General features: G+C 45.2%; 1 protein-coding gene across 1 annotated transcript in view; it reads left to right on the top strand.

The window, feature by feature from the left end:
• KIAA1958 (KIAA1958 ortholog) overlaps positions 1-1,375 on the top strand; it is a gene marked incomplete at its 5' end in the record, with an annotated part of 2,090 nt that extends 715 nt beyond the window's left edge. Inside the window, 2 exon segments of the mRNA XM_009586083.1 lie at positions 570-846; positions 849-1,375. Coding sequence (XP_009584378.1) covers positions 570-846; positions 849-1,375 — 804 coding nt within the window.
• Between the last annotated feature and the right edge of the window lie 13,434 nt (positions 1,376-14,809).

Raw genomic sequence — 14,809 nt, 5'->3', positions numbered from 1 at the left:
AGCAGCCTGACGGCCAGCCTGTCTGCAATACTGACATCTCATGGCCAAAAGAAGAAGCTGCTGCTGCTTCTCCTTTTTCTCCTTCTCCTCCTCCTCTTCCTCATCCTTCTTTTTCTCCTCCTCCTCCTTCTTCGCCTGAAAAGTTTCCGTATGTACCACATTACCGCAAAAGTACAGAGTATTACACCCAAGTGGTACGTCACACATTTGCAAACTCAATGTGACTGAAACTTTAATGCACTTCAAAAAAGCCAGGAATTTGGATCCTTTCTTCTGAGTCTGGATTTCTACAGCTGGTGCAGAAGTGGTGCCAGCCAGTGAAATGGATCTGGTCTGTCTGAGCATTGTTACACCACGGGGTTTCATTGCATCTGTTTTGCTTAGATAAACATGTGGCCTCTTCCCAAGACTCTAAGGCTGCCCAGAAGCAAACTTCTGGGGAAGCGTGGAAGCTGCTGCAGGTTTCTTCAGACAAAGCATGGAGAAGCCCTAAACATGTCTTCCCCACCTGTGATGCATTTCCTTCCCATGAATACCTTGACACATCTTTCCCCTTCTTCTTGTTCCAGATCCCAGCAGTGAAGCTCAATGAACTCCTGGAGGACTTTTACATCACCGTGAAGAAAACAGATGGGTCTGACTTTCTAGCCATGTCTCTCCACACTATCCAACGAGGCCTGGACCGGATCCTCAAGAATGCTGGTGCTGGTTTCTCCATCACCAGCAGCACGTTCAGCTCTTCCAGCAGAAAGCTCAAGGAGAAGCTTAAGGTCCTGAGCAAGGCTGGGATGTCTGGTGCCTGCTTTCGCCACGTTGTCTACTTCTCCCTTTCTGACGAGGAAGAGATGCGGAGGACGGATGCCTGGGAGATGACAGCGCCGTAGCCCTGCTGTCCACGGTGGTGAAATACAACAGCCAGTACCTGAACACGCGAACCTTACAGGACCATGCGGACTTAATGTTTGGCATCATTGAATTGCTCAAAGACTCCCAGAACAGGCCGTTTTTTGCCAAAACAGATAGCGTGAAGCAAGAAAACAGGGTGAAGGCGAACAGAGCGTGTAACGGCCGGATCTGCCACGAGCACTGAAAAGGGCACAAGCTCTGCCCATACTGCCTCCTCTACAAGTACATGTACGTACATTGGCCCCCACCGCAGATGGAGGCCAGGTCTTCTTTCTACCTGATGGTCCGGGAGGAGGTCAGCAGCATGGGGAACGTCTGGTACGAGGAGCAGAGGATGGGGCTCCGCTTCCTCAGCGGTGTCGTCCCCAGGCTGGTGAAGAAAGTGAAGCTGGAGCACTGTGAAAATTCTATTTTTGTCTCCTTCACTCAGGCTTCCAGGAAGTTCGTTCCCCTTAGCTCTTACCAGTAACTGTCCTCTGTCTGGTCTCACCAGCCAGCGTCCCAAGAAAGTGCTTCACCCAGTGGCTTTAGTGTGATGTGAAGAGGGTGAGCTGCTTTCAACAAGAGCAAGAAGTGGAAAGACAGGACATTAAATTTTTCCTGAGGAGGACTGCACATGATGCGGTCCAATTTTGGGGATGACTACAGCCTTGTTCTGAAAAGCAGGGGGGCAGTGATCTCCTCCACTGCCAGGTCTTCTGAGCAAAGGGTTGGCAGAGAGCTTTTTCCTCATCGGCGGAAAGCAGTGCGTGTATCATGGATTTTCCTCCTTAGCAAGCATAGCTAGGAGAAAGGAGACTGAGTTTTGGGGACCAAGAACTCTTGAAGCAGAAGTGCCTATGCTTTCTTTCAGAGCTACTGTACAGAAGTTACTCTCTTGTGAACCATATTTTTTGATGGTTCACAGTTTTGTCCACTTGTTTGGTGTATTGTAAATATAGTTTTTTCAATACCTGGTCATTTGCACTGGATATGTAGGTATTGCTAGAAACTACTATTGGCTTTACCAAATAAGAAACAAACAGATTAAATTGATTACAGCATCCCCAAAGGAGAGCATTTTCAGTCCGTCATTTATAAATGGTGAGCACATAACTCAAAAATCAGCAGTTGGGGGCTGTCCAGGTTTTGCGACATCTTAAAGGGGGCTTATATCAGAAGTCAAATGCTCAGCATCTTTTGAAAATCAAAGCACTCTAAGGTGTCTCAAGTCTGGCATCCAAATTATGTAATTTTCAAAAATCAGTGGTCAATTGTAAAAATAATTGCCTTAAAATTTTACAGCTACAGCTTGGTCCACTTTCTGTTGAGAGGAAAACTTCATTTCAGCTGGAGCTGTGGCAAGCCTTTAAGTCACAAAAAAGGAAACCTGGAAGACCTAGAACAGAGTTGGGGACATGCAATTTGGCAATGTGCAATCTGCTTCTATTCTAATGGAAAGATATGGCTGTTTTTTCCCACCAGGTTGCAGGGCTGTGGGAGGATTGATGAGGTTTACCGAGCCCACTATACAGTCATTGATTTTCTATTACTGTATAACACCTTGAAATCACAGCTTCAGTCCAATAAGTACCTGATTGCAAAGATAAAATAATGACATAGTTGTACTCTTTTTGAAAGACAGCTTCTCCCTCCCCCAAATTGTTTGAATTCTCTTTTTTTAAAATATTAGTTTGATTTGTAGGATCTCTTTGTTGTAAAATATAGTATTGCTCCTGTCTTTTAAATGCGTTTGCACAGTGTTATTTTAATTTTAAGAAAGTAATTTGCTGGATATTGAAACACAGTGTAGCATCAACTTCAGCAGGGGAAACATCTGCTAGGAAAAGCTGCTACCCACAACCCTCATAGGCTGTGGACATTATTTCCCACCGCCAGGGCGTTTTTTAAGAGTCTGGTCCTGGGAAGCCTTGGCAGCCTTTGCTGGAGGAGGCAGAGGATGTTCAGAATTTCCAGACAAGCTCCTGTGATGGAAGTAGGAGCTTCTGCCTGAACAGGGTTTCAGGTGTGCATTGTGGGCATTGCTCCCAGAGGAAAAATGCAATTTGTCATCATTTCCTTTTGTTTCATGGGCGATGGTAAAGGGCATTCTCTGTTAAAAAATACCATTCTGAGTTCTGCAGAGCAAATCACCAGTTAAGACTGAGGAAAAGCAGAAGGGTTTCTTTGTCTTTGAAAGGAGCAGAAGAAACTGTTCTAACACAAACCATTTTGAAACCTGAGTGCACCCAGAAAATCAGACACTTTGTTCGGTAACTAATTGAGGAACCTGTTCTTCAGAGGTGCTGACCTGCTGGAGCTCCTCCTGCAGTCACTGCCACGGAGCAGTTCCCAGGCTGGGACATTCTGGTGGCTGTTGGCAGTAAAAGCAGTCATGGTGAGGTTTCCTTAGGCACGAGTAGGAGGTACAAAAGCTCAGTGGCTGTTCCTTTAATCTCTAGAAGTTTTTTGTCCTTAATTTCTTTGCTCAGTTGAGCAAAGTTGGCTGTATTTGGTGGGTCAGGAATACTCTGTGGTGGGCTCCAAAGCCCTGACCCTGTGGCAGCACAGGTCTTTCCTGGGGAAGACCTCAGCTCCCATCTCTGCCCATGTGCCCAGGGGAAACCTGACATTACAGGAGAGGTGGGCACTTGCCTGGGTTCAAACCTCTGCAAAAAGAACAACTTGTTCCATACATTAGCAGAGGGAACATATAGAGCAGTAGGACTGGTTGCTTTAAGGCATGGTGATAGCGACTGCTGTGGTTTCTCTCCACGATTGCAAGCTTCTCCCTGTTCACCCCAACAGTGTCAAGGCACTAGGAGCAGTGGCTGTAACTAAACAGCACTCCTCTGCCCATGCATATGTTGTTTGATAAATCCAAAAGCACTTAACTGATGTCAAATATCCCAAGCGGGAGGATAGTTCCTTTTCCATGTTTTGCAAATGACTGAATATTCTATATATGAAAACTGAGTAAATCCCCAGGTTGGTAGGTATCACACAATTCAGACTGACTTTGAGTTATCCTGTTTGTTGTCCTGTTCTTGTTCTCCTGCAGTGGCATCTGATACCATAGAGGAAGTGCTCACAGTACATCACAGGGCTGTGAGTTTTTTTTTAATAGTGACAAAAAGTGGTGAAAAAGAGAAAAAAAAATGTTACTGAGTGCTTTTGTGAAGAAGAGTTGGTCTTGATTTTGTCTCACAGTATGTCTTAATCCTTTGTCTGATGTCCTTAACTTCGACAATTTGATGTCTCGTCTCACTTACAAGCAGCATTTGTTCTGAAATAAAAGCACTATCACCTTTGTAAACTGTGGAACAATTAGGAACTGAACTGTTATGGAAATGACTTGGATATGGGGAAGAATATGTAGTGTGTAACTGTCAATTTTTGTTACAAGGAATATTTGCCTATTAGCCAAACTTACTCTTCAGTACTGATGGTCCTTTTTTTCTGGCAGCTCCTCAAATCCATGATCTCAAAACCTATGTTTTATCAAACAGTATTTAACTCATTTGACTTCTTTGGCTCAGCATATAATTATCTGCATTTCAGCAGTGGTTAATGTGCTCGAATGAGACCAGCATCGTTATTAGTATGTTAGGTTTATCTGAAGGAGACAATTTGCAATTCCTACCAAATGGCAAAAAGACAAGGCCAAAAGAGGTGTGATATAACTTGCCGAAGGCCACAAGGTGGGTCAGTAGCAGGGTAAGGCCATTGCCTCAGCCACGCCCACTTGTGGCACCCCTCATCTGCAAGGTCATTATTGATAAATGCAGCTCCTCTGGGAGTCCTCTAAGAGCTGGTGCTCAAGAATCACCTAGCCAAAAAGAAAATCAGGATCAGCACTTACCCTTTTTGACTATTAGCCAAAAATCAAATGCAGCAAAGGACAAAGAAACACCCCCTTTGCATCTCTGGCACAGCCCCATTTCCAGCCAAAGCAGGTATCGTCTATTCTGTGCCCAAACACCCAAATTCCAGGTAGATGGGGTTTATAGCAGCCTTGTGCTTCTTGCAGTGCACTGGAGAGCGAGGCTATGAGCTTTATGTTTCCAGCTGTGTCTCAGACACTGGGCTGTGCTCTGTCCTTCTTGAGAAGCTAGCTCTTGCAGACTTCCAGCCGGGCATGCATTGTTCAGTGGGTGTTTCTTGCACTCCACACCTTCCTTTAAAATACCTCTCAGCAAATCCTGACTTTATTAGTTTTCACGGGCCGTGGAGATTACGCTGGCACAACATTACTCCTTATTCTGGGTTCTAAGGTAGATAGGATTACGGTTCATTCAGAATTTGCTGTTAATTGCAGGGATTTTATTTTGCATTCCCTCCCCACTCACCCCAGACCAAACACATCTATGTGAGGCATACGCTCACCCTGGCAGGCTACAGAATTATGCCCGTTATCAAAATACCGCCTAGTTGAATGACTAGCATGGTAAGACTTCAGGGTTTATGATTTTGAGGCCTTTGAGGCTTTTCTGCTTGTTTGTCAGGTTGAGCACTCATAATTGCTAGTTACTTTGGAAGACATTGGCATAGCTAAGAATGACCACCATTGCCATGGGTGAAAGGGGACATGCATACATCTCTCCTTATCAGGGTGGGGCTGTGCACTTAAGCATCTTATAGCAGACAGACCTGAGGTTTTAGTTTTAACATTATTTGTCATCAGGATGGATGATTACTACAATGTCCTCCTACAACATTGTGTGCTGGGGAGGGAGGCACATGTTCCTGTTACACAGAACAGAGAGCTAAGTAGAGTCAGAGTGTGTGTTTATATCTTCACTTTGAAATGGGTCCTCCTGACAGTTGAACTTACAAGGGCATGGAGCCAGCAGAGCATCTGGCACAATGCATTCAGTCTACTTGGTTTTAAGTTGAAATTTAGTGATGTTTCAGTTTTGCTCCAAGAAAATGTTTTTCTCAAGCCAATGTAAGAAATACTTTTAATTCAATTAAGTAAAGCGTTCCATTCTTTTGCAGACTTTCAGTTACTCGGAACATTGATTTCAGACCTTATCTGCTCAATACTATTTAGTAAGTCACTGAGCTTTCCTGAAAAACAAAACAAAACCAAAAATGCCACAGACTGCAGTCCCGAGCCAAGCCATGCAGAATTATACTGCACATAGGCAGAGTCCAAAGAACCTTGCATTTGTAACCCACCCACATGTTTCCTATGGACTCAAAGATGAATGAGAAGGGAAAATAGAAACAGTTTAAGTAAGTAAGAATAGAAACAGTTTAAGTATCATTTACTTTAAAAAAAATCTCATGCACTGTGCTTTTTCCCACTCCATTTGTTGTCTTTTTGCCAATCTGATGACTTGCGGGGGCCCAACATAAAGGAGTTGAATGCTTTGGGTGGCAAGGCTGTAGTCCATTTTGCTGGACTGGAAGTCTCTAACTGCCATGGTGGCCCAGGGGTAATTGCAATTTTCACTGTAGACAGGCTATTCACTACACAGAGAGTGAGGAGGAATTGAAGACAGAAACCACAAGGCATGTCTGGCTCATCCCATGACCTAGATTGAGCACCCTTATGCAAGGAAAAGACAAAATGTGAACTAACCAGGACTGCAGATCACCAGGTCAAAATTAGGGAAGCAAAGGGAGACAGAGAGCTGCAAATCCTACACTCACATCTCTGTGAGGGAGTCTAAGGCATAGGAAAATGTTACCTAGAAAAAACTCTGCTTGGAAGGACACGCAGGCCGGGAAACAGGGAAATACCTCCTAGCCTCAACCAGCAGCCCCAAGTCCAGATGTGGGAGGGTCTGCAGAGACACAATCAAATATGAAAAGCTAATTACTGAATATTTTCTTGCTCTGAAGGAAAACCTTGCCTTGAACTCTAGACGTCCCTGAATAATTTGTTCCCTGGTAGAAACAAAAGCTCTCATTATTGGTGTTAATGCTAGGGTGAGAAAAGCAACTGTGCAACTGTGGAAGAAGAGGCAGGTGAACAGACAATTAATCAAGAAGTGCAGAGAGAAAACAGAGCATTAAGGAAGATACATGGATACAGGAAGCAGAGCAGAGAATCACACACCATTCCCAGTGGTCCCATTCCCAGAAGTTCCAGGAGTGAATGGAGGGTGGTCAGAGCAGCCCTTCCAAGAGACACCAAGTGAACAGGGGATGGAGAAAGTCCTACAGCTGCAGAGAAGGTCCCTGCCTGGTGGCTGAGGGCCTTTAGTCATCCTCAGGACAGCTGCAGCATGGTCAGTCCCTGGGTGAGCCACCCATTCCTTAGGGTCCTGCCAAGACACTTCAGGACCTACCTGAAGGGGCCTGATCTGGCTTCTGTAGATATGTGTCGTGGATGAGGTTGCTTTTGCTGAGCTCACTGATGAGGTTTGTGGGAAAATGGAGCCTGTCTGGGGAAAAACAGTGAGAGGAGATGGGGTCAAGTCCTGTCATGCTGGAGGGAGAGAAGTGAGGTTGAGCCACAGTGGTTATTCTCAAAATAGAGCTTCTCATACTTAGTTAAACACAATCTAAAAGGAAACCATATCAGTCATTGATCTCTCAGGAGCTTGAAGGAATCTATCCCAGATCTGCCAGCCAAGGTCACAGGTGTGCTGGTAGTTGGAGAATAAGCTGTTGTGCATGATCTTACTTGAAGTCCCATAGACAATTCTGGAGTATCTTCTATGCTTTTGGGTTCTTTCTGCCTTCTGCTGCTGCTGGTATGGAAGGAGAGTCTAGCTGGAAACAGTCCTGCACAATGTGGCTGGAGCTTTTTAATCTGGGGCTTTTGAATAAAGCTGTTGCTTTTTAAAACTTACTGCCAATTCATCAGTGTGTTGGGAACAGCTCAGGGTGAGGCCCAGCCAGCTGGGTACAAGTCCACAGGGTGGATTTCTGCTCTGCTTGAAAGATTAACCCTTAACCCTGCCCTATGAGGGTCTCTCACTTTGCTAGCAAAAACTCACCCAAGACCTCCAGCATCTTGCCGAGACCCTCCTTGCCCTGTGTAGGGAGGACAGGACCTCACCCCATTTCTTGCAGTCTGGCTGCACTGCTGCAAGGTAGCCTCTATCCCAAGGGCCAGATAGTCACTCAGTTGGCTCGAAGCCTGCTGAGCATGCTCCTTAACAGCAGGGTCTGCCGGTCTGCTCCACCGCCTTCTGCTTTTTAGAGTTACCGTCCGCATTGCTGGGGTGCAGCTGCACCCATGAACAGGGAGAGCAGCTGTGGGCTGGGGAGGAGATTTCTAGGAACGAGGGTAGAGGAAGATGCTGACAGAGACTAGCGGGAACACCATGACATTTGAATGGCTCCTCTGGTATTATATGTTGGCTATTTAACATGTGTACAAACTGAGGGGCCAGCTCATGACTGCTTTTCAAAGCAGTAGCATTTTCTGGGGGACACTTGCCTGTGCTTTACGTAGTTAAAGGAGCACACCTCTGTTTTAAATGCTCGCAGATATTACAAAACAAAGCCAAGATGCCTGGGATGGTAGGTCTGAGGGGCAGGATCGCTATTTATGTGAGCAGGGGAGTTGAGCGATGGAGTTGAGCGATGCCATGTTGATTACTCTGCTGTTCATTCAAATACAGCAGACTGGGTAGGACAGTGTCCCCACAGGGACAGTCTGTGGCGTCTGGCATTGTTTTGACACAACACGCAAGCTGAGTCGAGCTGGGGCCAGAGCTTGGAGGAATATGCCACTCCTTTTTCCTTTCCTACTTGGTCACCTTGCTTTTTTCATGAAGGATACACCTAAACTTACGAACAGGCATTCATGTAGCACATGAACAGCTATTGACCAGCTGTAAGTCGTACCTGAGCAAAGCTTAAAAGAAAATAGGCAACAAACAGGAGATGACAAACCTGTGTGCTGAAGCTGGCATCAGCTTCAGAAGCAAGCTCTTGCTTGTCAGAAGCAATCCCAGCTCGTCAGAAGCAATGATTTACTAGAAAGAAGCGGTCCAAGATGCAACTCAAGTCTTCACTTTCCAGAGCTAAGTCCTTCTGACAGTGGCACTGAAAGCTGTGCAAGGAGCCGTCCTGCACGTTTGTTGAGTGCACCATGTCTCTGAGCCAGACTTTTTGCTCCCTAGCATTTCCCACCAGCCCTGGCCACAGGGGAGAGCCACTCTCTGCTCTTCAGCAACTGCTTGGCACTGAAGCGCTTGCAGGGCTCCTGAGCACCCTAGCGAAGGCTGGCCCTGTGCTGAGGCTGCAGAGCCCCTCCAGCAAGCAACGCTGCTCCTGCAAGGAAGAAGCACATTCCCTTGCCCTGAGGCTACCATGGGCTGGGGCTCCTTTGCACTTTTTTCCCCTTTGAGCAAAGCAATCAAGTCCTTAACTTCCCACCTCTGCCACACAGGGATATTGCCGTTTGGTTTTCCCTGGTGAGAGTCTCTCTGAGTAATGAGTGTTTGATCCGCCTCCCATCGTGGCCTTGTGACTGGTATCTTCTTTATTGAGGCAGTGTCGTTTTTATGGCCTGATGGGACCCTGGAGCATCTTGATTGACTTTGGCCATACCTATTCCTTCATATCTGTGCAAGTCATGGTGACAGTGCATCTCTCCCCAACAGTGCTGGCATTCTTAATTTTCAGATGAAACATAATTGGCTGCCAAGTCACACTTGGCTGCCAAGTCAGACACTACCCTGTGATCTAGTAACATGAAGTTCATGTCAAGGCATTGTAGCCTTTCTCATCAGGCACCTGATTGTTTTCTGACTGTTTGCCACCAGCCTGTTCTAGAGGTTAACGGGATCTAATGGTGACCTCTGTAAAGATAGTCATTACTATCTTTATCGCTGCAATACTAAATGGAGGTCAGCCTGAGACCTGAGATGAATGTGTTCACTGTATCACACCATATGAAAACTTGCCTGGCTACTAGAGGTCATTTATTTAGTTATGTCTATAGAGATACAGCAGTTGTGAGGAAAGCCAAGTGACAGGACAAGCACGTATTTTTTTACACATTTCTGGGGGAGATACACTTTTCCCATACCAATAGCATTGGCTTTTGCACTTGATACGGTTTGTACTTTTGATGTTAACTTGCTTTAATAAAATCCTGAAATGTCCCTTGCCTACCTTAGACTTCTATAAAAATCCTATTACAGCAAAATTATTTTCATCGTTTCAACACTGCATTCTTGTGCTCTTTGTAATACTTCTCTGTAACACATGAAGAATCACCACCTTGGAGCCTTTAAAGTAAATCACAGTGAGAAGACAGACTTCCTCTTTGTAGTACTGGTCCTGGGGGATTGTTCAAATAGCTGGCGTCAATTTCTGAGAGGTCTCAACATTTGACCTATGCTCTGGAAGGTAGTGTCTTCACCTACAGCCTGTTTCAGCCCTGATGGAAGCTTTAGCTGCTGGGCTTTTTTCTGAGCGCAAACAATGTGATATTTCATGATCGCTCACTGAGACACTTGCACGAGATCTGAATGTGCCCCATCCACAGAGCTGTATATAAGAAGCCTATGGTCCATACGGAGAGCTTTGACATCAGAGACATTATCCCCAAAGCCATAGCAGTAGAGGGCTGGTCTTAGCCACCTCCGGTGATATGTGTGGCTCATGGTATCTGCAGGGGAACAGGGAGTTCAGCACTCCGGCAGGACTGGGACTTGTACTTTTGACTGCTAAGGACTAAACCAAAACCACAGACCTTGGGCCACAGCACGTAATACCCCAGTGAACCAACGCAAATGCACTCCTCCTTCCCTCCCCTGCTCTAGATTGGAACAACTAGTGACAGCAAAGAATACCCCATGCCATACGCGGTGCTGATGCTCCATGGCAAATCCTGAGCACTGCATATGCAACGAAGAGAGAGAAGACCTGTACAGGTTTAAGTTTGTAAAGGCTCAGAGGAAGGCCATTTAGATCATATGGGCTGAGGAGCAAGGAAAGCCCTGCACTTGGGAGGGAAAAATGTACATTTTTGCCTTAAGCCATTTTGAATTTCAGCTGCACTCTGTGCACTTTCCTTCGTGCCAGGTGCCAACACTGAGAAGTGGGGCTCTTGGCCTGTTTTTGGTGTGATTCAGAGCTCTGTAGGCAGGTCTGAAGAAACTACCATACATCACTACAGGACTCATCTTTCTCTGGGATAGGTCCCAATGCTTTGAATGGAAACATGCCCTACAACTCACATTGGGGATTTCATTCCTCAGCGCTGCATGAAGCAGCAGTGTGGGATTATGTCTCCAGGAGGTACGGCACACAGTGCTGTTGCTGCTTGTAAGTGCTCTTCAGCTCACGGGGATTTTTCAACAAGATGTTAAAGCCCGGAAAGGTAGCACAGATAAATGCTGTCAGCAGCTAAAGGGCCTCCTGCCTGGACACCTAGGCTTTGAATGATATGACTGTGCCTTGAGGAATGGTCTGGGACCACTCTCAGGCAAATGAGGTTATTGCTAAGCTTATTTGGAAACTGGTATCTCAAGTCAGGTATGAGGTGTCCAAAAGCCTCGTTACTCACAGCCAAAACCACTTCAAAACAGTTTCTTGAGATATGAAAAAAATATGCCATCTTTGGAGGCTTTCGCACTCTTGCTCTTCTAGAGTTGTGTCCCCTACAGAAACGCTGTCAGCTCTCTTCCAGTGAAACTCCTCCTTCTACCTTCTTATCTAAGTTGTTTTTAAGTGTAGATGATTGATCCTCAGAAAGGGGTATTAAAAAATATTTGGGAAAAAAAGGAAATAAAAAATAGTAATAAAAAAAAAAGCTGTTTGAGGTGGTTAACCCTGCTGTTCAAATGTGCTCCAGGGCAGTCTGTGATGAGAGAAGAGTGGGGAGAGAAGCTTAAAGGTGTGTGACAAACAGCAGAGCTATGTGTGTTAAATGAATATATCACTACTGCAATGACATAAACGTATACATTTGTAGAGCACTGTATGTGTTCTGCTTTACAATGAATCTAGAAAGCATTACCAAAAGCCTGCCACAGACATTAGAGAACCTATCAACTGTAAAAACATGCGTTTCTACAATGCAAGATGGGGGGACGTGCAGTAATGAAGTTATTGGGGGGGGTTCTTTCTTTTTGAGGTACCTTACCACTGAGATCTGCTAGGCCCAGAGAATGGGTACAATCTGATGAGACACTGGGTATCTTCAGCACATACTGAAGAGAAGGCAGTCTTGGGGGACACTGGTATATGAAGGTTTGGGTTCTCACCTGGACTCTGCCAACACACAACCTCCCCTTCCTGTGACTCAGTTTATGTTTCTGTTCAGCGAGGAAAACAACAGCTACTCCTTGATAATGTTCTTCCACAAACCTGGGGACAGAACAATGTCAGAGGTGCTCTGCACTTGGAACAAACACTCTCATTGCAGGGAGTGCTGTACTGCAAGATCAGACGTTCCCACCTTTCCCCTGCCATGTCAGAATAAAGCAGAGCACCATGGCATAATTGTCTATCATCATCTGACTACTAATGAGAGTAAAATCTTTCAACTGATTTACCTGCAACTGGAATCCCTAAGTCACCAAAGGATGATTCCTCCCTCATCTGAGTTTTCAATTCTTTTCACTTACAAATCCAGACACAAACCACAAAAGAATTAAAGACATAATTCCCACCTGTTATGTGAAATACCAACATTATGAGAGGCAGGAAAGCTAACATTTTCTGGTAAATAATGCATTATATGTCAGACTGGTAAGAACCACAGCAGTGATTCAGTGTTTTGCTTTGTTTCTTGTGAAAATGGTCTCCGTTTTGAAAAGCTGTCATATTTATGGGGGACTGAAAGGTCCATTTTGCAAATCACTGTAAATATTATTTATGGGGATATTTCTGAAATCAATTTGGCTGTCAGATAGAAGGCTGTATAATTTACACTATACTGTATGCATTAGGAAATCCCATAGGTATATTTCCTTCTGCCACTTGAAACCGATATTGTAGGAAATAGCTTACAGGAAAGAAAAACAGGTAGTTGGGGAGGGAGAAGGAGGCCAGGCATTGGCTTTCATTGCTGCAAGTATCAAAAGCAAGAAAGAGATCTATAATGATGTATCTAATAGAATGCACAATGCATACTGAACGCACATCATAAAATTGGGAGGCAGTGAATTGTGGTTTGATGGAGATTCGTGTCCTGTGAGCCATGGAGAAGCCCTGTATTAATTCCATTTGGGTGTGAACTACTGAGAGGAGATGTAGCCGCCTCATCTCATTTCAGTTTGGCATTATGCCTGTCCTGACCATGCATAAAAATACTCACTAGCATGGGATAGGCATTTTCCTGAGCCATCTTTCTCAACCTCCCTCTTTGGAACTGATCCTGTTTAGATAGACAATGAATATTCACTGGCTTGGAGCGAAACTGGCCTCGTTATTTACTTTGTGGGTCAGGCTCTCACCTGGCCTGTAGAAAACCTAGGGTCAGGTCCTTGTCCCAATGATTATTTCACCATTTATCCAAAGGGAAGGAGCTCCATCAGAGGAGACCGAGACCACACCGCCTTTGTAAGCCTGAATCTGGGCACTCTCCTGTGGTGTGGAGGTCAGGTTCATACTCCAAGCCTGGACGGAGCAGTGCACAGACTGCTCCTGGATGGTGAACTTTTACCTCTGGGGTTTCTTGTTGCCTTCTCAGATGGTCTGAGAAGGACCAGCACAGAACACGAATATTTTGAAGTCCCAAGAGCTTCCTCGGAAAGGGAGAAGTATTCCTCACTCAGCTCTAATAATCATTTTGCATTTAAGGTGACATTTACCCTTCCCAGCACGCTCTCTGTGGGTAAAGGCAGGGCAGGCTTACATGCCTTGCCTTCACCTGTCCCCCAGAGAGCTCTGGACTGAGATGGCTTGATGTGAGCTTTATCAGGTGGTGTTGGTGCTTACGTAATCTAAAGTTTACCAAAACCGGGTAGCATCCCTCACTTGTATCACCAGGCTTGGGCTCAGACTGGAATCAGCCAGCGTTTCTTTTTTCTTGGCTTGCCAAGCTCTAGGCAATCAAACGTCACTCTCCAATAATAACAGAACTGTTTAAGTGCTGCAAAAGACAACTTCCTCATCCAGGAATCTGAGTACATTAGCGTGATGCTGAACTACTTTCCCAACAGTGTCATGAACCTTTCCACAGCTGAATGCATTCTCAGAGTTCCCAGAAGTAACTTTCTGATCCCAGTCTTGCTTGCATCTGTCAAGAAATGTAATTACGTCTTCTTCAGTACTAAAATAGAGCTCCATTAAAGCACATTTGCTATGGTATAACAAGGTACCTGAGGTAAGGGATATTGCAAGGAAGGGAGGCTGATGGGAAGAAGTGGAGTTAGAGGAGCAAAACAACATAACTGACAGAAATGAATGTGTGTGGCAGAGGAAGAAATGGTAGCACTGACAGGAGTGACCCTAGAAAGTCTTAAGAAAATGCTGAAAAGAATTCCAAAGGACTAAAAGGGTATAATAAACAGGTCAGCTAGAATCACAGACAACATTAGCATGGAAAGGCTGAAAAGTAATAACCACAGGAACAAGAACCACCACGTTTCCCATCTGCTTTAGGGCTCAGTTGCTGTACTGAGGTGTCTTGAGCCACGTGGTGAGGCAAGCAATTTGCTGACTAAGACCTGGAGAATATCACTGAGCTGGGAATTTGGATACGCAATCATTTACTAGATTTGAGACTTCCCACTCTTAGATGGCTGAATATCACCTGCTACCCTTAACATATGTGAACAGACTACATTGTCAGAAAGCTCTGCCGAGTGGTGCTGGCATCGTGCTCTCTGATGTACTGCAGCACCACTGCTAAAAGCCCCATGTGGGGAGCAGGACATCATACTGGCAGGTCTCTCTGAAACCCTGACTCTGAGTTTATTGTTGGAATGAGATACAAAATAGCATGGGGAATATTACTATAAATGGGAGTAATTTTTTTGCGATTGCCCTAGGAATGCTC

Source organism: Fulmarus glacialis, unplaced genomic scaffold, assembly GCF_000690835.1.
Source record: "Fulmarus glacialis isolate BGI_N327 unplaced genomic scaffold, ASM69083v1 scaffold1171, whole genome shotgun sequence".
Taxonomy (NCBI): Eukaryota; Metazoa; Chordata; class Aves; order Procellariiformes; family Procellariidae; genus Fulmarus; species Fulmarus glacialis.
This window is presented reverse-complemented; position numbering and strand designations above follow the sequence as displayed.